A 23,035-nucleotide genomic window follows, 5' to 3' on the forward strand; every position below is an offset into this window, starting at 1 on the left:
GCTTGGCATTTATGCTACACAACCCAACCTCAGTTCTGTTTCTGGCAGGTCCTTCATATATATGCAAGTAGAGGTATGCATGTATATATGCGACTTCTCGGAGAAGCAGAGAGCGAGAGTGATGACGGATAACAAGGAGGTACAATGACGGGTAACTACCTTGCCTTGTCAACTGTCCTATAAATGTTGAGGTATTTGTGGACAGTAATCTACAATGCAAAATTTCTACCCTACAGAGCAAACAAGGGACGTCATGTTTTCCAATTTAGTTGAAGGGTGGAAAACGACAGAAGGACCGAGTATGAAATAGTTTGTTTCACTCCAACATGGTTACGATAGCCCAGATAACACACGGCTGTCAAAATTCAAGGGATAAATCAGCGCAATGTACATGTTCCAACGAGGTTTGTGATTGATAAGCCTGGCATGCATAAATGTAATCGGGCATCTACAATCTCATTTCCCTTACTCCCACCCCTACACTCAATCTCAGCTCTCGCGGACCGCCATGGGTATCTAGATAACGCAAGCCCAGCCGCGCGGGAAGAAGGCGCTAATCTACCGTTTTTCAGTACATGGACATCTGAGTATGGCATTTCCCGACAAGAAACGCCAAAAAAGAACAGAAGGAAGTAGAAAAACGAAACGGAACTCCCGATAGCCCAAATTGCTTTTTCTTTTACCGAACGCTATGCCACAAAGAGAAATTCGTAGTGTCGTAATTTTGCTTGCCCTTGTCCCGCTTGCTTGCTGACTTGCTTGTTGCCCAACGCCGCCGCCGCCGTCGATCATAAATGCCTGAAACCCCAAGATAAAGCAAAAAGAAAATCACAGTATTACACCAAACAAACAAGCGCCAAAAAGAGCAAAAAGCCAAGAGATAAGAAAGAACGATCAAAAAAAAAGGAAAAAAAAAGAAAATCCGGAAAGTGGGTGGCGTCCGACAAATCCAAAGACATTCCCGTCTCAAACAGGGGAGACATGCACTTCGGCCTCGTCGACTTCCTCGTCTGATGGACGGCACGGAGCAGCAATCCTGACGACCGGTGGCGGCCTTGGCGAAGGGAGTGGCACGGGAGGAGGCACCAGTAATGATGATGGTGAAGCCGCCGCTTTTTCGTTTGGGGTGGACAAGTCACTGCTGTTGCCGTCCGAAACCATAATCATAGACTTTTTGAAGGCGACAATGATCTGTCCGTTCATCGTGTTCTTCCCCAAGATGGTGCCGCGCTCGGGATCGATGCTGTTGCCGGGGTCGTCGACGAACTGGAGGATTGGGGCGCCTTCGGGGGTGTAGCCGAGTAGTTTGGCGCGATATTCGTTGTTGTTGTTGTTGTTATCACCGCTAGGACGTTCTTCTACGCGGATCGTCTCCCTGGAAAGTCTGTGTTAGTTTCTGTGGCTGGTTTTTTTTTTTTTTTTTTTTTTTTTTTTTTTGTTGCAGATTCTGTGCCGGGAAGAGACAGAGAGAAAAGGCAAAAGACAAATAGGGTAACACGTACTCCCTGCTCATGGGCAAATCGTTGGTGGAGATTCCATTGAGACTACTCTCTGATCTGCCCCGGCTCCGGGAGCGTAAGCTCCTGGATCGAACGCGCTGCACACGCTTGCGCATGGCGCCGTGGAAGGCGTGGCCGATACCGGCAACGACGAGGACAGGAGTACCGAGTGCTAGTGCCCAAGGTCTGTAGTATAATATTAGTAGCTGGTTTTTTTGACTGAGTGACAGCGGAGATGGAGAAAACTTACGGGTTCTTTCTATCCCGAATGGCGTTGAAGGTAGCTAGGATTATGCCCAAGATGGCTATGAGCGAGCCAACCTGCAGCATCGTCCAAGTAGACCAGTAGAGCGACATGAGGTCTTCTCCATCACAGAATTGCAAGGCCAGCAGAGCGTAGACCTCCATAACGAGGGCAATGATGGAAAGCAGAAAGTAACCGGTGCAGATCAATAGGCATCGCTGCATTTTGTGTCGGTAGTGCTTTGTCCCAGCTCTGGAATTCGCCAATGCCTCGCAGGTCCTGGGGAACGCATTAGTGACTGTTGGGAGAAAAGAGACGTGTGGGGGGATAACATACCCTGAGTACTTCCATGAGGCGAGGAAAAGCATGATTATGACAAACACAAAGAGGGACCAGTATATCCCATCAAAGGCCGTCCGGTTGAGATGTGCGGCGAAGTGGGCATAATGTTGACACTGCTCAGGGTCAATGGGTTCGAAACCGCCGGCCATGCTAGGCTAAATAATTAAACTACTTGACTTGTAAGGAAGATAAACTTGATAAGATAGGTACAAGTGAATGATTTCTGAGATGTGTGATTGCTTCAGAACTCTTGATCACACACTCCCAATCACGCACAGCATGGGGGACATGGAACTTATATATATATAAAAGGAATAGGGAGGAGGGACAAGTAGTACAAGGCATAGAGAATAAACGCCAAGCAACTCGGGTGACGTAGAGGGGAAATGTCGGCTAGGCAAAGCCACAGATCAGATTTGAGTCGCGGCAGTTTCAACCTACTGGAGTACACTAGTAATCGAAGTGTTGACTAGGGATGCATGGAGAAACATCCTAGTTTTAGGTGGGGAACGGAGACGTGGGACGGACTACGGTCGGTTGGGTGGAAATCTATGCAAAGTCTCAAAGATTGCGGTACAAGATGAAAGAGAGATGAGAGAGTAAGAGCCGGCAGATGATTGCTTCTTTTTCCTTTTCAACACCCTAGCTGTATTACCGTGCTTACATCAAGGCAACGGGAAGCCGCAGAAGAGCCTCTGCACGGAGAGGGAGGCGAGCGAGTCTGGTGTCCATTTTGGGCGTGGGCATGCTAGTCTTATCCTCTTATCTGTTGGGACTTCTTAGACGACCTTGGCAACCTTGAGGGCTTGTGAATATGTAAGTCCTCCCGCCGATCGCTAGCTTGGCAACCAAGGTACGTGGTGACCAAGCGGTAAAGAGGTCAAGCTAGGAAAGCCGGGGTCATCTCGAAAACTCAGTCTCTTAAGTCTTCACTGCCACCAGTACATGGTGCCAAGGCTCTTCCGAGCTGCACGGAGGGGGGGGGGGGGGAGCGTGGGGAATGAATGCCGTTCTCTGGCTCTCGATTAGATAGATGCCGCAAGTTTATTGCATGCCTGGCATTAGGTTGACGGCATCAAGGATCATGCCCTTGCTCAGAATATATTCACGGAGCACGTCAAACTCTTCTCCTTCCTCCTCTCCGTAACGAAGCACTTCCCCAAATCCGAATGAGCAGGCGATTTTGTCATAAGCGGCCCGTTCATCCTCTCGGATCCATCGCTCCCGCAGCGGAATACCCGGGCCCCAGGTCACCCGTTTCATCTGGTCGTTTGCCGTGGTAGTGGCCACAATGCCCATGGTCGCAGTGAAGCCAATATAGGCCAGCATGCCGAAGAAGGCTACGTTGGTCGCCATAACAGTCTCCATTGAATCTTGCCATGTACCATAGTTCTTGGCGAGAGCCCAAGCAGCGACTGGAGTGAGTCCCAAGCCGGTCATGGGTACAAGTGCCTTTTTCAACAACTTGGCGCGGGTGAAAGCCTTGGTAGCGTACGTATTTTCGACAATGCCAACAGCGGCATCAAGGTCCTTGGCATCAAGTGCTGCGTCCAGTGCCATCTCAGCAACCTCGGGATCCACCGCGTTCTTCGGCATGTCAGGATTCCGCTTCTTGTAAGCCAGCTTTCCAGAGCTAAGCTTGGGGGCTGCCTTGTACGCATATAGGCCCAAAACGTACGGCAGTGTCTTGGGCTTGCCAAGAGAGGCCTGGAGAGCAACATACTCTTTGAGCAGCAGCGGGGTGATGACAACAGTAGGATGCGAAATGATTGCAAAGGCCGCATCTGAGATCTTGTCAGCAGCATCCTTGTTGAAGCTCAAGTAGGTAAGAGGCTGAGGTTGCCCAGGAGCAGCCGTCGAGGCCCGGGCGTTCCGGCCGTCAACATCCAGACCAAGCAGATCAGAAGCACCCGTCTGATCGGCCTCTGCACCGGCTGCGGGGGGCTGGCTATCATGAGAGGAGTCAGGGGCAGAGGCAGAGACAGAGGCAGCAGCAGCAGCAGCAGCAGCAGCAGCAGAGGCAGAAGCCGCTGACGGGACGGTTGGTTGGACCAAGGCGCGCAGAGCGGTGAGGGTCATGTGCTCTGACGGAATACCTTGCTTGGCCAGAAGCTCCTTGGTGACACGGTCAGGATCCGGAGTGGCATGCTGCCCCTGGGCTTGAGGGGGTGCGGTCTCAGTGGCTGGCGGCTGCTGGGCTTTCGGTAGTTTCTGCGGGGACGTGAATTTGGAAGCAGATGCAGAAGGCGATGACGGCGACGAAGACGATGGCTGACTCTGCGACTGGGATGCCTTGGGACTCTTTTTCTGGGCGGATTGCAACAGAGACGGCACCCGTTTCACCTTTGAAAGGGAGCTAGTGGTACTCAGCATACGGATAGAAGCGATCGACACGGCTGAGCCCTCTTGGGTGAGCTTGGCCAGCTGTGTGCCGGCACTCAGTGTCACCAGGGAGCGCTTGGCAAACGGCGCAGACACGGGCGCAAACGCCGGTCGGGCATGTTGCTGACGGGAGTAGATAAGGCCGCAGGTCTGACGACTCTGCCGCCCGGTGGTGGCGGTGGTGAGGTTGACCGTGGTGGCCCTAAGGTTGTGAGGACGGAGAAGCATGGTAGGCGAACTGAAGACCTAGACCGTGCAGTAGATTTGGTGAAGTAGACACACCGGGTTACCGTCGTCAAGTCAAGATGGGACCCGCCCGACCCCGTGGGGAGAGTTGGTGGGGAAAGTCGGGGATATCCACTGCCCCGAGTCACCAACGGAGAGCAGGTGGAGGACAGGCGCGTGCGGTGTGGAGAGCCCAGAGAGCGCCTGGGAGATCTGGAGGCGCAGGGGCAAACAAGCACGCAGACGGCGGTATTGGGAAAAGGGGTCAAGAAAAGGTGGTGATTGGAGTTGAGGACGTGAGGCCGGAGTGTCTGGCTCTCTGGTTTGTGCTGCGGTCAAAAAAGAGCTGGAAGAGCTGGACCTGATGCTGCAGATCGGTGCATAGGGTGTGCTCTTGGCCTCTTAGTTTCTGTGCCACGGTGTTATACGCTAGCTTGAACGAGTAGCCGAAATCCTACCCAAAACCTAGACAGGACGGTTCATCTGGGTCGGTCTTGGCCAGCAAGGTAGCGGTACTGATGGACACATGCAACTAAGGAGGAGATGCCCGTAGCCAGCATGTCACACAACATGTCCGAGAGACTGGGAGCGCAAAGCCGATGTGATATCTCGCACGTCTTTAGGTCTTTACGTAAGATCTACCATACTCCCAGGACGGCTTCTAGAAAGCTTAGTTCAAGAGCTCATCACTTTGGGGGGGGGCTCTTTGACCTCGATTGGAGGCGTTGTGTGTACTGTTCGATCTTTGTTTCAGCCAACAGCCCAGAGCAAGCGTTTTGCCTCGTACCTGCGCTCTTTTCGGGGTGCGTGAAGCTGCCAGAGAATCAGTTTTGAGGTAAGTGGTGACTGGTTGACTAAGGACTTAGGTATCCAGATGAAAAGACAACGAGGAAGCACGGAAAGGCAGCTGTGTCAGTCTTTCTTATTCCCTCCTTCTTTGACAGCCATGGTTGAGAGGGTTGAGTGACGCTTTGTCTCAAGAATATTGAAGGGCGGGCGATGAGAAAATCAATCCAAGTGAAGGGAAAGTTCAAGGTCCTGACTGAATTCAGACAATGTGATGGATAACTCCATCGTGGGGCTGGTGTCTGAGCCCCAGGTGGCTGAGCCTGCCTCAGATTTACTGTGTACGCAGAGTGGAAACTGCCCCTAAGCTCCAGTCTCATGCTGCAGGCTTGGCATTCAAGGAACCCCGCTGTAGCGCACTGACCCACAGGCAACCGCCGGCCAGCGCCCTCGAAAGGAGTGCAGTGACGCAGCCTGCTTCCACTTCCACTGGGATATGGAGACAACCACTGAACCTCGACATTTCATCTCACAAAGGAACAATCCAACACTCGCCTACTCTGGCACGTGCTTTGACTTATACGCACCTGATCTCGTCCCGTCTTCAACAACCACGCACCGCACTACACACGATTGCCAGTGCTTCAGCGCCGGAACCGCCGTACCGAGCTCGAAATAAGTACTTGTGGCACTGTCCCGTTTCAGACACAACAGACGTCCAATCGACCGGTAATTTCGGTTCGACCCGCAACTACACCCAAGGCAACAAGCTGAGCGTCAAAGTCTCTCACTTCCTGACACTTTTCAATCGACTTCCACTTCAACCCTCGTATCGCCAACACAAAAACAATACGCCATGCCACCTCCACCACCTCCCCCCCCTCCGCCGCCTCCGGGTATGGGGGGACCTCCGCCGCCGCCGCCACCTCCCCCTGGAGCACTTCCAGGCCGACCACCTGCCGGTCTTCCTAATAGGGTGCGCCAATAGAACACCTTCGGTCTCACGAGCCCGCATCATGAGAGATGTACTGACTAGTTCATAGGGTGCTTTGCTCACAGATATCACCAAGGGCAAGGCGCTCAAGAAAGCAGTAACCAACGATCGATCAGCACCCATCATCGCCCCAACATCGGGCAGCGGACCAGGTCCGTCTCCATCAGGGGGGGCTCCTCCTGTTCCTGGCCTTCCCAAGGCTCCCGGAGGTCTTGCGCCTCCAGTACCCGGAAACCGCGCCCGTAGCGATAGCGATGTAGCCGACCGGAATCAAGGTGGATCAACAGGCATGGAGGCTGCACCGCAGCTTGGAGGCCTTTTCGCCGGAGGCATGCCAAAGCTACGGAAGACGGGTGGTGGTGTAGACACGGGCGCCAACCGGGATGCATCATATCTTTCCGACCCGGAAACAACATCCAGATCAGCACCGAAACCACCAACGGTCTCGGCCCCCCGCCCGCCTCCCGGCGCAGCCCCGACCATTCCTGGACGGCCATCAGCTCCTACGTTCCACCCATCCATGCCCAACCTCAAAAAGACTGCGAATGGGGCATCATCGAAGCCGCCTCCGCCGCCAGTGGGCAAGAAACCGCCTCCTCCTCCAGGCTCCCGCAAGCCTTCCGCGGCTATCCACTCTTCGGCACCTCCTTCGGCGCCACCTCCACCACCCTCATTTGCTCCTCCTCCGCCTTCATCTGCCGCCCCGTCTCTTCCTCCAGCACCTCCCCCGCCGCCTCCAACAGCCGCCCCGCGACCACCACCGGCTCCATCACGTTCGCAGCCCCCTCCACCGCCGCCGCCGTCCTCGTCGACCAGCAATCTTTCCCAGAATATTGCCGTCCAAGCCGCCATCCGTGCTGCGAGCAGCGCCTCTTCACCAGCAGCACCCCCTCCTCCTCCACCCCCGCCCAGCGCTCCTCCTCGCTCAACAGCATCAAGCCCTTCCCATTCGGCTCCCGCACCTCCGCCTCCACCGCCGCCATCCTCGGCCCCAGTTCCTCCTTCACTCTCCCATTCACCCTCGACGAGATCGGCACGATCAGGCTCCGGCATCAAGTCCATGCTCGATCCTAGCAACTTCATCCTTACACCGAACGGTACAGGCGGAAACAAGTCTCCAAGTCCAGTGCATTCCGGTGGCGGCAGTGCGAGATACATCGTCCAGGATCCCAGGTGGAAGTTTGCGAGCGAGGATACGTTTCCGAAACCCAGGGAGTTCGTTGGCGGGCCAAGAAAGTATCGCGCTGGCAGGGGAAGCAGTGTGCCGTTGGATTTGAGCGCCTTGTAGGACCGGCACTTGGAGACGAAATGGGATACTTAGATGAGATTGGGTAGGGTATGGATGACTGTTGAGGGACCAAGCGAGTAGTTGGTGACGAATGCGTAGAACGGGAGTTGGGAAAAAGGAGGGACGTCAAAGGTGACATTATCGCAAGGCGGTCAAGTTTGTTTTTACTGCGCAGATGCTACTTGACAGTTTTTTTGTGGTGGCATCGTCTTGCGCAGACCATAGCTTGCATCCTTCTTATACCTTCTTGCATATAGTATAATATATTAAACCTGCTAGCCTTGCTGGCGGCAGATACACTTGAATAACTGAATCGCAACCTATTTGACAAGTGGTTCGCCTTGTGCCTTGGTGATGTCTGCTTTTTTTTTCCCTTTTTCTTCTTCTTTACTTTTCCTTTGAAGAAAAAACAAATCGACAAAAAGTCACCCCTTATTCTCTCTCCCCTGGGATACCACTGCTACGTAGCTCTAATTCCGAGAGGAAAGTTGGACATTCTAAACAACTAAGTCCAGCCTCCCATGATGAACATGGCGGACTCATAATAGAAAACCACCCGAACTGGACGGACACAAGGCAGATATTTTACCAAAGATCTACACAAGACTTCTGACAGTGATTTCTTTTCACCGCCATCGCACCATATCAAGATTGGGGCCTTGTGTAGGTGGGTACCTAGGTAGGTGTACACATACATACCTACATATACATAACGTGGTACGCAGCACTGTTACTCATAGCGGGTAGGAGTTTTTGTGTGGATGAATAGACAGATATCTAGAATAGGTATGCATGGGATAGCGCAGGATAAAAAAGCATTTGCAAGATAGCTGAATAAAGAAGTACAAAATGACAAGCGGCCCTCAAGTTAGCCATACGAAACTGCAACAGTAGAGAAAACATGAAATTTGGGTGGAGCAAGAGGTGAAGAAGAAACCCAAAAAGAAGAGAAAAAAAAAAAGAAAAAAAAAAAAAAAAGAAAAAGAAAACAAAAAAAAAAAAAGATAAACAAGTCAAAGAACAAATATTGTCAATAGGAACCAGAAGACAGTGAAAGCAGAAAAGATGGTAAATCAGGGAGAGAGAGGGGAACTTATCACGGTAAATCAACAAGGAAAAAAAAAAAAAATTAATAAAAAAAAAAAACAGGGTATAACAAAATGATATTGTTCCTCCCAACGTAGATATTTCCTCCGCCTCCGAAGAAAGTGAAATAGGAGTATCTTCATGGTGTAGTGTCTGTTATCGGGCGTAGTGCGTGCGTGCGTGCGTGCATAAGTATCTATGGAGGCCGTTCGCTCTTAGTTCTCTTGTCTTGTCTTCAGAATTGGGATAATTCCTATTGAAAGGGTTTGATATGGGTTAATGAGAAAAGAGAGAGAGAGAGAGACTGGCTCACTAAGGGTCGTGCTCGCTGTCAGATTATATCTGTCCTGACGTTCTCCTAGAAATTGGAGAGTCCACACCACCGGCGCCACCGTGGCTGGGGAGAGGGATGGGAGTGTCACTGTCCTGTTGATGAGAAGATGTTCTTTTTTGGTTCAGGTTTGCTCTATGGCCTGGGACTGACGATGGGAGTCTTTTCATACCTTCGGGTCATCGTAGAAGGGATCGTCTTCCTGCGGATCATCGTCTCCGTCTCTAGGGGGAGGTGGCGCGGTAGGAGGGGTGTTCTCAAGAGTGTTCTCATGGTTTGGGGTAGATTCATGATGGGTTGACTGGCTCATGGTGATTTTGTTTCTTGACTTATCGATAGCAAGTGGTTCTCAGATGTATCAAAGATGATTTCGAAGGTCGATGTCAGTGTGACGAGTCATTATTCACTTCCTCATGCAAGCGTACTGATATTTATACTTCTAGAGATGCTCCCTTTTGAGCCTCAAGTACGTACACATCCTCTCCAAGCGGGGTTCCCGAGCTTAATCATGAAAGCAGTTCATTTCTATTGCCATACCAACTGCTTGTAGGTGTACCGATGCATCACTGTTGTCCGGTTATCGGCAGTCATACTATGCTCCGGACGGCATCTCTAGACCACCCTAAGGATCACGGTGGTTCGAACGATGCTCTGACAGAGCCTCTCGCAGAGCCGCAATCTCCATACACCACTCAGGGAGTTTGCGTTCCCCCGTTCCCTGGCCACGCTTCTCTTCTCCTCATCTCTGCATGTACGTAACGTCTCAGTGGGTATGTGGAGGGTGTCCAGAATCTTGGTTCTGCCCGCACCACACAACGGTATGTGCTAGTTGCAGGGGAAGCATTCCTGCCCCGGCTTGGATTGTCGCTCCGCACTAAAGAGCGAATGAAAATAGACCCGGCAGTCTTTCGATTCTCGAATATTATGTTGTGCAAGTTGTCCTGCATACAGTTGCCTATCTCTGAGAGGGTCGCTGAAATCGCAGAGCCGCAAACATCAGGGGGATGAAATGGGCTAATAGATCGTAGACGTGGCACCAGAAGAGAGGACGATATGAAACCGTTGAGTGGTGAGTTCGGATTCGTGGAAGGGCGAGTGCCATCTGCGTTGAAGAGGTTATGGGTGTGGATTTGGAAATGCATACCTCGAGAAACGGCAGCCCTGATATGGTCTGAGCGTCAACCAGAGCCCTTGTGAACCTGTTGACTTGTTGAATTCCGAAAAAGGGAACCATGGACCCAAGAGTCCAACGCGTAGTCCAATGTCTGATAACACTGATTTGTCTCGCCTTGTTTGCGCAACCGCACTAGTCCCGCTTATAACCGTGTATTGTTCGAAGCACTTTGTGAATGAAGGATGTCTCTTTTGACGACCATCTGGTGGACAATCTGAGCCTTGTGAAATGGTCCCACTCAAGTCATCAACACAGCTTCACCAAAGGAGAGCGGTTGGAAAGGGCAGTCAAAGGTGCCCTTAGTGCCGGCCTCTGAGCTTTTGGCAAATCCTCCACATCGTCAATCTTGGCGATAACTGCCGAACGGGGAGTGGCCGTTCAAAGCTGCCGGTTATGAGGCCCTCTCGTACCACCTCCAATGCGATCAGAGTGCTGACATACTTGAGGCTGGTCGTGACCCAGCCTTATACAATCTCCGCTCTCGTCGCCGCTATTCGGGTCATTGCAGACTTGAGAAGCGAGAACAGGACATTCCCCATCCAGGGCAGGAGATCGGAAACGATTGCCACGTCAGAGCCGGCTTGAAGGAGATACCGTTGGCGGATTCAATGACGCGCCTTGAGTGGCAGTTAGTGACATAGCTGCATAGAGCGTGGGGCAAGCTTACCTAGCTCATTTAAACAACCGGATATAGGAGGTAGGTGTTGTTGTATGGTTGGAGTATCCTCGTCTGTACGGCGTCGAAGGGGGTAACCAGACACGGCTGTGGAGGTGGATGATACGTCGTGATCCAGCGGTCAATGAACGGAATGGGTGTGTAATGGGCGAATTATGCTCGAACGATCATGTGGCAACCAGGTAGGAACCGCACAACGGGACGGAAGACGGGAGAACGGCTCGAGAACGGGTGCTTGGGTCGATGAACCAGTGTTTCGCATTCGCTTGAAATGGTTACACCGGCACTGGAGCGGAACGATGATTGCTTCCGTGCATCCAGTAAGGAACTCGACTCGGAAGCAGCGCCGTGAGTTGGACAGAAAGGTTGAGCTTGACAAGAGAAGAAGGACCATAAAATACTCTGTAGTGGGCTAGTAGATACCCAAGCAACTGCTCAAGCTAGGAAAGATGGAACCGAGCTTGAAGGGTCAATAAAAGCGTGCGAGATGGAAGTGACCGACCGTGGTTGTCAGGATACTGTACCGACACGCAGGCGAAGTTGAAGATTGTGGTTGCGTCACAGTCAGCAATCCCGGCCATATCATCGTAAGAATCAACAGAACATGTTCAATCCAATACCATTCGCTTTGACTAGGAAAGGTCGTTGCAGAACTGTTGACTTGTATCAAGCCGTAAATACGTCGGCCAGGGTCTGTAAGGAACGAATGGTTTGACTTTCAACATGTCTCAAATTCGTTCCACAGGTGCAACTAACACACATGAATTCGTGCCAGAGTATCTGAAGGTATGTATATTAGACCGTGAGGTATTCGGCTTACCTTTCGACCGCTCGCCGACCAAACAGTCTTTTAGATACAGTGTATGGGACGAACATCAAAGTTGCCCAGTGAGATAAGGAGAGCATGGATAAGTACTCACGCCAATGCAAATGGCCAGCTCAGACAGGCTTTGGCTTTCCTACACCATGGTACTGCACTCCTGCTCAAACATTCGAAAAGCCGACTTACGCCATAGGTACATCATGTCGCTACATCACAGAACCGTGATCGTCGAAGTGGGTAGACAACAGTGGTGAGGCTCGAGATCTCTTTGAAGAGACGAACTACCTACCTTAGTTGCAAGCGCCCGAACTCCGAGAAAGATAAGATGGCGAACATGAACTGAACACAAGAGGATAAGGTCTTAAGGTTTGTCGGCCGGATGTAGTGACGTTTGGTATCTCTAGTGACTTGGTGGAAGCTTTTGGGTTTTATCGATTATTATCCATGACAAGTGGAAGTTCGTCCATTGAAGCCAGGCCCGACCAGATAAGCACGTCATTTGGGGTTGACGATGGGCAGGCGACCATCCCCAGATCAGCATGCAAAGCCAATCAGAAGCAGGGACGGCCCTCGACTTGCACGCTTGAAGGTCCAGTTGCAACTGACAGGTCTCCGGAGGATGGATCACGCTCTCCGCCGCTAAAACATCCATGGCTCAGCGTCCACCAGACCACAGCCCAGGCTGCCCAGGTGCTCTTCCCCCTCCCCCCCTTCTCAAGTGTTTGCCCGCTCAGACCACCTACCTCACCTTGGCACGGCAGGCTCCCACTTCCTCCATTTACACCAAGACCACGCCTCCCAAACACACCTTTCCCTGTTCGCACGCATCGATCCCCCAAAGGCGGCTTCGCGTGCTCAAAGAAAACCCCAACAAAGCCTCCGTTCCCAACAGCCGATACAGTCCCACGGGCAATCGATTCTTTCCCTGGGTATCTGGCTCCAGGATTCATTCTTTTTGGTGTGCCTCTTTGCTTGACTTCCATTAGATGCAGTTCCACAGATAATACGTAACTATTCACACGAGGTCCCTTCGGCCGTCCGCTTTGATAGTACCACCACCCTCCGTACTTGCTCCGTGATTGGGCTTCTCTTCTTTCCTCGTCCCCTGTTAGCGAAACCGCGTTCATTCCTGTGCTTTCCCGCGTCTGGAGGCGGGAGTTGCTAGTTCCCCTAGGACGTCTTTCGGGGACTGGTTTAAGCAAGTTCACCTTGTCGGTGAGCATTGCGCGAGTGGACTTTGCCGTGCTGACGTTCACGGTACCATACCCGTCTACGTGTCCTGCCTCCGGAGTTTTACCATGGCATCCCCCGATCCTCAACGACGGCCGGTGGATGGCCGTCATAACGATGGTGAGTTGGCCCTCGATATCTCCGGTAACCTACCACAACACGCGCTCACATCACTAGATTCCTGGGTTGAGATCGCATCGCAACCATCGTCATCCTCGTTGTCGTCGATAGGAGATGAGATTGTAACTACGGGCCTCCGGGTCGGCAACAACTCATACCCTCGAAGGCGGAGACGATCCCAACAGCAAGCGCCCATGCCTGCTTCTTTCATCGTCAGCCAACCGAATCCCCCTGCCGGGACGAGCAGCCAGGATGAATACGATGAAACTGAGAGCGAGGAGGACAGAGTCATGACTAGCTCGACAGAAGGCGTTCATCCAGCAGCCAGCTTGCCCCGTCAACAGACTGCTTTCCGAAGCGGCCTACCAGTAGACTCGGAGGACGACTCGGATGATGATGAGAATGCGACTGCTCTCGGCCGGCCAACCAACACGGCCCGGGGTACCTTTAGGCCGCAGCCGAACGCCTTCTCTCATCCACCATCCTACATGATGCAACGCCACCAATCCGCAAGTCCATCCCACCCATATCATCCCGCGCAATTCCGGCCATCCATGCCAACCCGTTCGCAAACCCGGTCGCATCGTGCATCGCACAACTTTCTGTCCCCAGCTCTGCAAGCCGACAACGACGCCGCGCTTCGTGCTTCCCTCACCACCCTCTTGTCATGTGCCGCTGCCGCCCGTGGCCTTCCCAAGGGGGAAGAGACAAGCCCAGGTCCTGCTGGTACCGGCGTAATGCCCAGTTCCCAGCCAATGGAATTCCGCCTGGTGCCAGAGTCTGAACTCATGGCCGAAGGTCCTTCCGGAATAGGGCTGCCGCTCAACCAGGCCAAGGCACAACAACCAGCAAGGACCGCCTCCAACTCCAGTGCACCAAGCGCTCCGCGATCCGCCAGCTCTGGCCGGGAACAGCAACAGCAGCAACATCAACAAGGTCTTGCCACGACCGAACGGACCAAGCAGGGAGCAAACCCTGCCTCGAAACCAGCGCGTACCGCGAAGAAGAGGAGGGCAAACTCACCCTCGCCAGCGGGGGTTGTGTCAGATAACGATGTCGCCTCCCCCTTCTTCCTAAGCCCGACCGTGTTGACATGGGTGGTAAGCGCCGGCGTGGTAGTTCTCGTGTCAGTCGTCGGGTTCGGCGCCGGCTACGTCATCGGACGGGAAGTCGGCCGACAAGAGAGCAGTAGCGCTTTAAGCCTGGCCTCTGCAGGATCAGCGGCCTCGAACGCTTCTTCGAGCTGCGGCCAGGAGTTTGTGCGGTCTACGACGAGCGGAACGCTGAAGAGGTTTAGGTGGGGCTCGGTTGGAAGGAGTGTCGTTGCTTGAACGATGCAACGCGTTACGACTTTGACGAGCGACATGTCTGTTTATCGATCGGCTTCAAAGATGAAAGAACAAAAAAGGAGGGAGAACGGAACTCCTGGTCAGCCAGCCAACATGCTCTTGTACAACACGAGCTTTATGAAGAATATCCACTAAAGCACTAACGATAACGGCAACTGGCTGCTACCAACTACGGCTACGGCTGCAGCGGGAATCAACTCTCGTCATTTATCATACCGATGGTGCTGGGCCAAATAGGTCTTTCACGGAAAGAATCCAAGTCGATGGACGACGACGTTGGAAGGAAATATTCCCCAACAAATGCTGCAAAGAGAGGAGAGAACGATTGTATGCAGAACATTTACCTTCAATATCTGGCATCATGGGGACAGCCATACGCATACACGCATCATTAACCTTCTTAATCTGCTATTTTTTTCATATTTTCTTCATATTTTCTTCCCATCTTGGTTGTCTTTTTCATTCGGGACTCGGATTTGATCTTGTTATTTTGGTTACCCGATTTGGTCGCAGGTCTAGGTTCTTTTTTTGTTGGTGTTGCGTGACTTTGGCTTTAGTTTGGGCTTGTTTGTGTATCGACTGTTGAGATGACTTGTAGACGAACCGAGTTCATCGAATTCAACTTTTTGGGGATTTGCTTCGTGACACTTTGGGAGCTATCGCGGTCAACTGTGACCATGTTGAAACACGTGACGAATGATCAAGACTTTTGTGAACGAGCAGTTTTTTGAAGATCCTATCGACATACATACACACAAGTCTACGCCTCAAAATACCACATCACATACATAACGGCAAGTCACATCATTGGAACAACACAGTTACTGAACAATACTTCTTTCTTGCTACTTCTAGTCCGTTGGGACTTGGGTATATGAAACAGGGGAAGAGTATCAGATTACTTACCGGGTAATGTTCGTTAAGAAGGATCACCCGTGTTCTGTACCGTTACGCCATCGATGATGTATCGTGAAGGGCAAATGCTGATATGAAAAAAAAAGAAAAAGAAAAGACCCGAAACCCATTTTAAGTGCCCCCAGGTGACCCCGTGATTGTACCGGAAAATCCCAAACCAACTTTTAGATGCCCTCTTTAGTAACCCCACAGGAAGAAGCAATGACAATAGTATGCGGAAAAGAACAGGAAACGATGAACCACCCTCGAAGCACAGACTGGATAAGGCTGTGTGAACACATGTTTGTGGCATGTGCAAGTACAGGTCCTCGCTTTTCCGTTCTTCCGTTTTGTCAGCTAAAGCCCACAAGAGCCCACGAGCCCACAGAGTACTTGGAACCCATCATTCTTCTGGTATGCATCGAATCCAAAGTGCAGACGACCGCGCAAGGGTCATGGAACCAGCCAACAAGCCCACCGGCAGAGGTCCTAACTTTCCTGTTGAGAAAGAACAGACGTGCCATGTACGAACGAGCTGTCAAAGAGCTACCAGCTCACCACCATCTTCAAGCCCTCAGGTATCGCTTGCTTTCCCTGCCACGCAGCAGGGAAGCAGTTATCTCTCAAAAAGCCCACGATCTCCCACGAAGGAGACACTGTAAGATTTCAAAAGCCGACAACCCACTAAGCCCTCCAGTGCGAATCTGTGTTTCAATGCCCTCAGGTTATGGTATCACATTCCCCAATGTGTGCGGGAATCCCACTTGACCACTTTAGAAGGTGGTCTTCTTGCCCTGGAAGCCACCACGGCTGCCACCGAAACCACCCCGTCCGCCACCGCGGCCACCGCCACGGCCACCGAAGTCACCACGGCCACCACGGCCACCACCACGGCCACCGAAACCACCACGGCCACCGCCACGGCCACCACCGCGGCCGCCGCCGAAGCCACCACCGCCACCGTTGTTGTCACGGGGCTTGGCGTAGTCGAGACGGACGGGACGGCCATTGAGGTCGGAGCCGTTCAGTTGCTCGAAAGCGTTCTTGGCATCCTCAACGGAGTTGAAGGTAACATAGGCGAAGCCCTTGGGGCGGCCGGACTCCCTAGAAGACTGTTAAAACTCTGCTCGGCAAAGATGCACACAAAGGTATAGTGGGATACTCACTGGTCAGTAGGGATACGGAGGCTGGCAACGGAAGCGACGGAGTTGAAGAAGTCGGAGACGACAGACTCGTCGGCGGAGAAGGGCATGTTACCGACGAAGAGGGTGTCGGACTCGGGAGAGATGGTGTCACCGTGCTTGGCAGCGCGGTTGGCGGCCTTGTCTTGGGGCTTGTTGCCGGCATCCTTGGCAGCGAAGTCGAGACGCATCTCACGGCCCTCAAGAAGAGCACCGCTCTTGGCATCATAAGCCTTCTGCGCCTGCTCGTTGGTGGCAAAGTCGACGTAGCCGAAACCGCGCGAGCGGCCAGACTCACGGTCAGTGACGACGCGAGCGCTCTTAGCACCCTCGCAGTCCTCGAACTCAGCCAAGAGGATAGCATCATCGATACCCCAGCCGAGGTTACCAACCCAGAGGGTGCTCTTGTCGTCGGCAACCTCCTCAGTCTTGGCCTTCTTGGGAGCCTCCTCCTCCTCGGAGGACTCCTCAGCCTTGCGCTTCTTGGAAGGCTCCTCGGACTCAGACTTCTCCTCGGACTCGGAAGAGTCAGAGTCAGAGTCGGAATCGGAGTTGTCGGAGTCGCTCTCCTCATCATCGGACTATAAGCAGACGTGGGTTAGCAGATGTATACTATGAAGAGGAAGTTATGTTGTACTCACGCTCTCCTTCTTCTCCTCCTTGACGGCGGGCTTCTCCTCCTCGGAAGTCTCCTCAGACTCGGAGTCGTCAGAGTCAGAATCGGAGTCAGAGTCGGAAGACTCGGCCTTCTTGGTCTCCTTGGCGGCAGGAGCGTCGGTCATCTCCTCATCGGAAGACTCATCGCTGGACTCATCCTCGCTGGACTCCTCCTCAGAAGACTCAGACTCGGACTCCTCCTCCTCGGAAGAGGACTCCTCCTTCTTGGACTTCTTGGAGGGCTTCTCAGCCTTGGTGGCCTTGACGGGCTTAGCAGCCTTGACGGGCTCGGCCTTGGCGACCTTGGTGGCCTTGGTGGCCTTGACGGAATCCTTCTTGCCCATGATAGCGGTTGTTGTAAAGTGATGTGATGAAGTGATGGAATCCGCTAAAGGGTATTGAAGAAAAAAGAAGGATGAAGATGATGAATGGGATAAAGGATGCGTCTGAAGAAAAGAAATTTCGTCGGGAAGACTGCTGTTTAAATGGGGAGCAGAGGGTGGCGGGTACCGTAAAATCTCTGGCTGATCAACCTACGGCAGAAAAAAAAATCGTTATCACACTTTGATATGGGACTTTCTAGTGGGGCAGGGGACCTGGGGCAGTGGAGGATCCGGGTGGAGGTTATGTACACACGCGAAGGCGGTGGCCCGCGCACGAGCCGCGGTGGGGAAGTTCGTTCCACCTGAAAGTTCCTTCCCATGCCTGCCACGGCCCACGACCCCCCGTCAATTGCAACTTTACTGCATGGTCCGAAAGACGAACAGCATTTGGGCTAGCGCGTCCCTGCCTGCCTGGTTTCCCAGGTGTGCTGTAAAGCTCGAGCCACCATACGACCGGGGCACCACTTGGAGCTTAGAGATGCGCCGTGTTGGTTGCAACGGCATCATCGACGAGACGAAAGTGCGGGACGATAAGCTGCGTCTCTCTCCCTCTCTACAGCTTTGTTTGACGACAACTTGTGCTTTCGGTCTTCTCTCGCGAGTCGCCCACATCTAGCAGCAATGCCTACTCCCGAATCGGCGGCCTTCCTGGCCAAGAAGCCCACCGTCCCGCCCACCTTTGACGGCGTCGACTACAATGATACGAAGCGCCTGAAGCAGGCCCAGGATGCCATTATCCGCGAGCAATGGGTCCGAGTTATGATGGGTCGCCTGGTGCGGGAGGAGTTGTCCAAGTGCTATTATAGGGAGGGCGTGAACCATCTGGAGAAGTGCGGACATCTGAGAGGTGGGTACAGGAGTGCTTCCCATCTCCCGTGGTTCTTTGGCGGCAGAACCATTCAGCAATTGCATGCAATCAGCCATGCGATGGTGCTTTTTCCCCTTCTCTTGCTGACTTGTTTCTGACACAGAACGCTACCTCCAACTACTCTCCGAAAACCGTGTCCAGGGTTATCTTTTCGAGCAGCAGAACCATTTCGCGAACCAGCCAAAGCAATGAGTTCTCCTCCATCATTCTGGGAGCAGACCGGAGGGTACAAGCTGGAGCGAGCTGATTTGGGGCTGAAATGATCTGGGCAGCGAGAGTTTTGGCAGGGCAGTGCGCTCGAGAACCGGAGAGCGAGTCAGTCATGGTCGAACCGGGAAGGGGCTCCATAACATCGCGGACCACCCTTTCAGACGTTCGGCTTCAGCAACCCCCAGAGGAGTGCTCGGGCCCTTTAATGAGACTTACGAGCAGGCATGTAAATATTAACAGAACTCGGCAACAACAGACACACGGGGGACTAGAGGAATAACAGGACTCAATTCGGCCTCCCATTTTTTTTATTTTTTTCATTTATTCTTCTGCACGTATGTTGTCTGTACAGTTCGCAGATTTGGACTATAGAATACATAAAGTGCTTTAGTTGTCACTGCCCTAGTAACAGCTGCAACGGTTCCTGTCCAATATCAAAACTGCTCCAGTGGTGCTTTTCACCCGCCGTAGAAATTTTTAGCTCCCGTCCCACCCCTCCAATTCGTCGCGCGCATCCCGTGTCCGTCTCCCCAGGCCGAAAGCCACTTCCGGCCGGCGTGTCTTTTTACATTCGCACCTGTGAAGCTGATTTAAGCGAGTTGTCTATCCAATCGATCCGATCCTTGGTGTAATTCCCACTGGCCGACTGCCGACGATTACACACATACACCTCCGACCATCCCCCGGGATAATCGCCATGATCTGCCGAACGTGTTTGCGCCGGGCTTCCGGCTTCGCCAGACCTGCCGCCGCCGCGGCCACCAGGCCCATGGTTGCCGCTAGTTCGCGCGCCGCCTTCAGTACCACTTTCAGCGTGTGCACTCCTCCCGCAGCGACCCCCGCCGCCGCCGCACCAGCAACTTCCACAGCCGAGGCCGGCCTCGCACCAGTACCAGGCGCCGCGACGACAGAACAAGCCAAGGCGGCCATCTCGTCTTGCCCGGCGGGCACCAAGCTTAACGGTCTCAACTACTTCAAGAACAAGGCGGATCCCGTGGCACTGCCAGACGAGGAGTACCCAGAGTGGCTCTGGAGGTGCTTGGAGGTGCAGAAGAAGACGGACGATGCTGCTGATGCGGACGCTGGTGATGAGTTCTGTATGTTGCCAACCTACCTACCTACCTACCTACCTCCCCACCTTCCTTTTCCATCCCCCCTTCCCAAAAAAAAGCAATCCAGACTAACACACTCTCCTTTCTTCCAAAAGCCAAATCCAAGAAACAGCGTCGCCTAGCCATGAAGCGCGCGCGCGCCCAAGAGGCCAAGATCCTGGCTTCCGGCGACCTCGAGGCCCTGGCACCCAAGATCCCGCTACAGAAGCAGTCGGTCAACCTCCCCGGAGCTGTGAACGGCGGCGTGCAGGATGCCGTGCTGGCGGACGAGAAGCGGGAGGAGCTGCGCAAGGCGATGCGCAAGGAGCGCAAGGCCAAGATTAAGGAGAGTAACTACCTCAAGGCTATGTAAGCATGAGGGGTGGTGGTGGTTCGAGAGGCAGAGGCCCGAGGGAGGACGAGGACGAAACATGGGAGGAGATGGGTGGGAAGGAAGAAAAAGAAGAGGGGGAGCACGTGAAGGGAGAGAAGGAGGGACGGCTAGAGCAGCAGCAGCAGCAGCAGCAGCAGCAGCAGCCGAGTTGATGTGGTGGGCTCGTATGTGTACTAACATCCAACCGTCCAAGAACGACTTCATGGTATGGCTACCTACGGGCACGAAAGCGGACATGGACATGGGGGAATTGTCCTGAATGTAAGAAAACTATATACGGCTTCAGGAGGGTGAAGGGCCTGAGAGCCCTGGAGTGGACAGCCAGAGAGCCATTTGCTATGGTTAGATCCAAAAACGATTCTGTACAAATACATGTGATTCAGTTAGTAACCATAAATTATTGAATGTTTGGACAACAGGTCAGAATTTTGCTCGTGTGCTTGCTTCCCAAGCATCGGTAAATATATTGCCTAACAAGTGCCATTTCTTTGTGCCGCTCGTTGGGCATTCTCAACTTGCTGCTATTCACTGACTTCTGAGTTTCTGGCTAGCATGATATAATATGGCCCATACGATAATCCTTTCTCTGAAATAGATTCCAGGTCCATAACAGCACAGCTTGGATACCCCCTTCAATCTTCCTCGGACACCTCACCAATCGAAGATTGCTTCAGTTTAATCTCCGACTTGATGTTCTTTATACTGCCTTCCAGACGTTTCTTCATGATAATGCTTGTTGCCTTGGACAACTGCTCCTCGTACGAGGCCAGCTGCTTCCTCAGTGTGGCAATCTCAGCCTTGACTCCCGCCACCTCATCATGGCGCTCTTCATCGCCGTCATCGTCCATGTCACCCTCATCATCCTCGTCGTCTTCATCTGATTCGTCCTCCTCGCTGACTGCTTCGGCCGCACTCTCCTCGGTTTGTGCAGCGGTAGGCGTACCCGTGTTGGCGGTGGGGGGTGTGGGAAGATCCATGCCGCCGCCTAACGCCGTGGGCGTGGCAGCGCCAAAGTCCATGGCGTCCATTGCTTCGGCAGGTGTGTCTGCCGCGTTTTCGAATTCTGCCTCGAGATCGTCGAACAGGTTGTCGTCGTCTTGGTTCTGCATATTTGCGTCCCCGAAATAGTCCTCTAGTCGGTCTTCTTCGCCTCCCATGCCTCCGTCCTCGTCACCGTATTCGTGATCGGACTCGGGCGCAGCGGTATTTCCGTGCCCGCCCTCTGCTACAAGCTCGTACCTGGAGTTGAGGGCTTCCCTGTCTGCTGCCAGCAACCGCTCGACCTCGGCTTCCTTGTTCTGGATTTCCAATTTGCTGAGGCGTTTTCTAAACCTCCGGTTTCGTGCATCATGCATCGGCGGGGTGATACCATGGGGCCATCTGTGGCCATGCTCGACAGCCTTGGGTAAAGGAACCGACTTGGCCTCCGCCTCGTCTTTGACCTTAGCAAAGACAAGGATCATTTGGCAAATGTCGGCTGACTTGACCATGGATTTCTTATCCCACGTCTTCATGCCCTCGGTGATTGTGGGTAGATCAACCAGAATAGCGGCGTACGGTTGCCCTTGAATAACAAACATTACTCGCCGTCCTTCTTCATCCAGAAACTTCATTGTAACATCGGCGCCACCTTGATGTTTAGGAACGCCCACTTTCCTTTCAGCCACGGCTTTCCGGAGATAGTCGCAGTGCTCACCAGGCATCATGCGCAAGATCAGCTGCTCTTCAATTACTGGGTCGACTTCCCTATCATCGGCCTCCGAATCGTAACCCTCCCCCAGCGGCCGCGTCGGTATTTTGCCCTGCGATTTTAGGCGAACCTTGGGAGCTAGAAGCGGAGTTTGAACTGGGGTTGTGCCCGAAGGTGCCTTGAGCGTGATCTTCTTGGGCCTTGACTCTCCCCCAATGCCATTCGCTGTCGGACCGTCCTCCGCCTCGGTCTCTTCTCTTGGTCTCTTTCTCGCCGCCGCGTTCAAGAAGACTTTACTTGCCGTCTTGGGCTTGGACATGAAGATGTTGGGAGCAGCCGAGCTTCCTGTTGATATCCGTGGTTGTGTCGGCTGAGATGAAGTGTTGGAATGCGACGGCGGTCTCGGCCCGGCTGGTGTTGGTGGTTGTGAGGACGTGCCCTTGACGTTGAGCTTGATCTTGCGAGGGCCCTGTGAGCCCCCCGGTGTCTGAGGAGGTGGCGAGGCGGCAGAGAGGTTATGGCCAGGCCCAGGTGTAACTGCCGGTGATCCCGTCCTGCCTGCTTGAGATGAGCCATTGGATTGAGTGTTGATTTTGAGCGTCAATGTCCGCTTGACTGGCCCTGGTGGGTCCATGTTTGCTGTTTGTCGTTGCGCAAGGCGCTCTGGTAATCCGTTTCAGCGGTTTGCTGCGGCGTCTTGAGGTCGTGTGACGATGAGGACGTTGAGGAATAAAGCGAATGATCCAGAGATCACTCGGAGGAAATGCTCAATCGCTGAGTACTGGCGTAGGTAGTATGGATAGTCGGCGTCGAATCGGGCGGGAGGCACCGGTACGAGGTGACCTCTAGGTATTAAGAATGGGCGGCCGGTCGTGACTGGACAATGATTTGACCGTCAAGATTTCGATGAGGGCGAGGTGATGACGGACAGGCGCGATGCCTCTTTGTTGCTACCGGGGGATGTGGATCGAACAAGGTACGGCGGAGGTATGCTCTTCGCGTTCTTTGGCGGGCCTGGGCGAGAGCGGGAGGTTTCTTGGTGGGCGGGGAGGAAAGCGGGAGGTGAGGCGCGCTCGGTGCAGCTATCAAAGCCGCTGTTGCGACAAGCGCGTTCTGAA

At 53.3% G+C, this 23,035-nt stretch overlaps 9 protein-coding genes across 9 annotated transcripts; 4 read left to right on the forward strand and 5 right to left on the reverse strand.

Moving 5' to 3' along the window:
• Positions 1–393: 393 nt before the first annotated feature.
• NCU10595 (hypothetical protein) lies at positions 394–2,319 on the reverse strand. Its single transcript, XM_001728328.2, has 4 exons — positions 2,080–2,319; positions 1,750–2,022; positions 1,503–1,685; positions 394–1,375 (listed from the first exon to the last, which is right to left on the reverse strand). The coding sequence occupies exons 1-4, from the start codon at positions 2,232–2,234 to the stop codon at positions 967–969; spliced, it is 1,020 nt and encodes a 339-aa protein (XP_001728380.1). The 5' UTR covers positions 2,235–2,319; the 3' UTR covers positions 394–966.
• Positions 2,320–2,368: 49 nt separating this feature from the next.
• Positions 2,369–5,694, reverse strand: NCU03088 (hypothetical protein). Its single transcript, XM_958765.2, has one exon. It carries the CDS (start codon positions 4,693–4,695, stop codon positions 3,130–3,132), a length of 1,566 nt encoding a protein of 521 aa, XP_963858.1. The 5' UTR covers positions 4,696–5,694; the 3' UTR covers positions 2,369–3,129.
• Positions 5,695–5,981: 287 nt separating this feature from the next.
• NCU03089 (hypothetical protein) lies at positions 5,982–8,087 on the forward strand. The gene is made up of 2 exons (XM_958766.3): positions 5,982–6,454; positions 6,522–8,087. Exons 1-2 carry the CDS (start codon positions 6,335–6,337, stop codon positions 7,758–7,760), a joined length of 1,359 nt encoding a protein of 452 aa, XP_963859.1. The 5' UTR covers positions 5,982–6,334; the 3' UTR covers positions 7,761–8,087.
• Positions 8,088–9,573: 1,486 nt separating this feature from the next.
• Positions 9,574–11,876, reverse strand: NCU16386 (hypothetical protein). The gene is made up of 2 exons (XM_011395076.1): positions 11,019–11,876; positions 9,574–10,968 (listed from the first exon to the last, which is right to left on the reverse strand). The coding sequence occupies exon 2, from the start codon at positions 10,317–10,319 to the stop codon at positions 9,870–9,872; it is 450 nt and encodes a 149-aa protein (XP_011393378.1). The 5' UTR covers positions 10,320–10,968; positions 11,019–11,876; the 3' UTR covers positions 9,574–9,869.
• Positions 11,877–12,588: 712 nt separating this feature from the next.
• NCU03091 (hypothetical protein) lies at positions 12,589–15,358 on the forward strand. Its single transcript, XM_958768.2, has 2 exons — positions 12,589–13,200; positions 13,258–15,358. The coding sequence occupies exons 1-2, from the start codon at positions 13,149–13,151 to the stop codon at positions 14,529–14,531; spliced, it is 1,326 nt and encodes a 441-aa protein (XP_963861.2). The 5' UTR covers positions 12,589–13,148; the 3' UTR covers positions 14,532–15,358.
• A 12-nt stretch (positions 15,359–15,370) lies between these two features.
• NCU03092 (nuclear localization sequence binding protein) lies at positions 15,371–17,861 on the reverse strand. The gene is made up of 3 exons (XM_958769.2): positions 17,266–17,861; positions 16,610–17,205; positions 15,371–16,547 (listed from the first exon to the last, which is right to left on the reverse strand). Exons 1-3 carry the CDS (start codon positions 17,623–17,625, stop codon positions 16,217–16,219), a joined length of 1,287 nt encoding a protein of 428 aa, XP_963862.1. The 5' UTR covers positions 17,626–17,861; the 3' UTR covers positions 15,371–16,216.
• A 114-nt stretch (positions 17,862–17,975) lies between these two features.
• nuo12.3 (NADH:ubiquinone oxidoreductase 12.3) lies at positions 17,976–19,168 on the forward strand. The gene is made up of 2 exons (XM_958770.3): positions 17,976–18,511; positions 18,636–19,168. Exons 1-2 carry the CDS (start codon positions 18,286–18,288, stop codon positions 18,722–18,724), a joined length of 315 nt encoding a protein of 104 aa, XP_963863.1. The 5' UTR covers positions 17,976–18,285; the 3' UTR covers positions 18,725–19,168.
• Positions 19,169–19,193: 25 nt separating this feature from the next.
• NCU03094 (hypothetical protein) lies at positions 19,194–20,651 on the forward strand. Its single transcript, XM_958771.3, has 2 exons — positions 19,194–19,839; positions 19,950–20,651. Exons 1-2 carry the CDS (start codon positions 19,440–19,442, stop codon positions 20,204–20,206), a joined length of 657 nt encoding a protein of 218 aa, XP_963864.3. The 5' UTR covers positions 19,194–19,439; the 3' UTR covers positions 20,207–20,651.
• NCU03095 (transcription initiation factor TFIID subunit 7) lies at positions 20,638–23,034 on the reverse strand. Its single transcript, XM_958772.2, has one exon. The coding sequence runs from the start codon at positions 22,549–22,551 to the stop codon at positions 20,860–20,862; it is 1,692 nt and encodes a 563-aa protein (XP_963865.1). The 5' UTR covers positions 22,552–23,034; the 3' UTR covers positions 20,638–20,859.
• Position 23,035: the final 1 nt, after the last annotated feature.

This window comes from Neurospora crassa, linkage group I (assembly GCF_000182925.2).
Source record: "Neurospora crassa OR74A linkage group I, whole genome shotgun sequence".
Taxonomy (NCBI): domain Eukaryota; kingdom Fungi; phylum Ascomycota; class Sordariomycetes; order Sordariales; family Sordariaceae; genus Neurospora; species Neurospora crassa.

Bases quoted from the DNA above. Each gene is read 5' to 3' on its own strand.
- NCU10595 (XM_001728328.2), bottom strand. From the start codon at position 2,234: ATGGCCGGCGGTTTCGAACCCATTGACCCTGAGCAGTGTCAACATTAT. The intron at 2,023-2,079 runs GTATGTTATCCC...TGCGTTCCCCAG, and splicing joins GCCTCATGGAAGTACTCAGG to GACCTGCGAGGCATTGGCGA. The intron at 1,686-1,749 runs GTAAGTTTTCTC...ATTATACTACAG, and splicing joins ATTCGGGATAGAAAGAACCC to ACCTTGGGCACTAGCACTCG.
- NCU03088 (XM_958765.2), bottom strand. From the start codon at position 4,695: ATGCTTCTCCGTCCTCACAACCTTAGGGCCACCACGGTCAACCTCACC.
- NCU03089 (XM_958766.3), top strand. From the start codon at position 6,335: ATGCCACCTCCACCACCTCCCCCCCCTCCGCCGCCTCCGGGTATGGGG. The intron at 6,455-6,521 runs GTGCGCCAATAG...ACTAGTTCATAG, and splicing joins CTGCCGGTCTTCCTAATAGG to GGTGCTTTGCTCACAGATAT.
- NCU16386 (XM_011395076.1), bottom strand. From the start codon at position 10,319: ATGCATTTCCAAATCCACACCCATAACCTCTTCAACGCAGATGGCACT.
- NCU03091 (XM_958768.2), top strand. From the start codon at position 13,149: ATGGCATCCCCCGATCCTCAACGACGGCCGGTGGATGGCCGTCATAAC. The intron at 13,201-13,257 runs GTGAGTTGGCCC...TCACATCACTAG, and splicing joins GGATGGCCGTCATAACGATG to ATTCCTGGGTTGAGATCGCA.
- NCU03092 (XM_958769.2), bottom strand. From the start codon at position 17,625: ATGGGCAAGAAGGATTCCGTCAAGGCCACCAAGGCCACCAAGGTCGCC. The intron at 17,206-17,265 runs GTGAGTACAACA...GTCTGCTTATAG, and splicing joins AGGAGGAGAAGAAGGAGAGC to TCCGATGATGAGGAGAGCGA. The intron at 16,548-16,609 runs GTGAGTATCCCA...ACAGTCTTCTAG, and splicing joins CTCCGTATCCCTACTGACCA to GGAGTCCGGCCGCCCCAAGG.
- nuo12.3 (XM_958770.3), top strand. From the start codon at position 18,286: ATGCCTACTCCCGAATCGGCGGCCTTCCTGGCCAAGAAGCCCACCGTC. The intron at 18,512-18,635 runs GTGGGTACAGGA...TTTCTGACACAG, and splicing joins GAAGTGCGGACATCTGAGAG to AACGCTACCTCCAACTACTC.
- NCU03094 (XM_958771.3), top strand. From the start codon at position 19,440: ATGATCTGCCGAACGTGTTTGCGCCGGGCTTCCGGCTTCGCCAGACCT. The intron at 19,840-19,949 runs GTATGTTGCCAA...TTCTTCCAAAAG, and splicing joins GGACGCTGGTGATGAGTTCT to CCAAATCCAAGAAACAGCGT.
- NCU03095 (XM_958772.2), bottom strand. From the start codon at position 22,551: ATGGACCCACCAGGGCCAGTCAAGCGGACATTGACGCTCAAAATCAAC.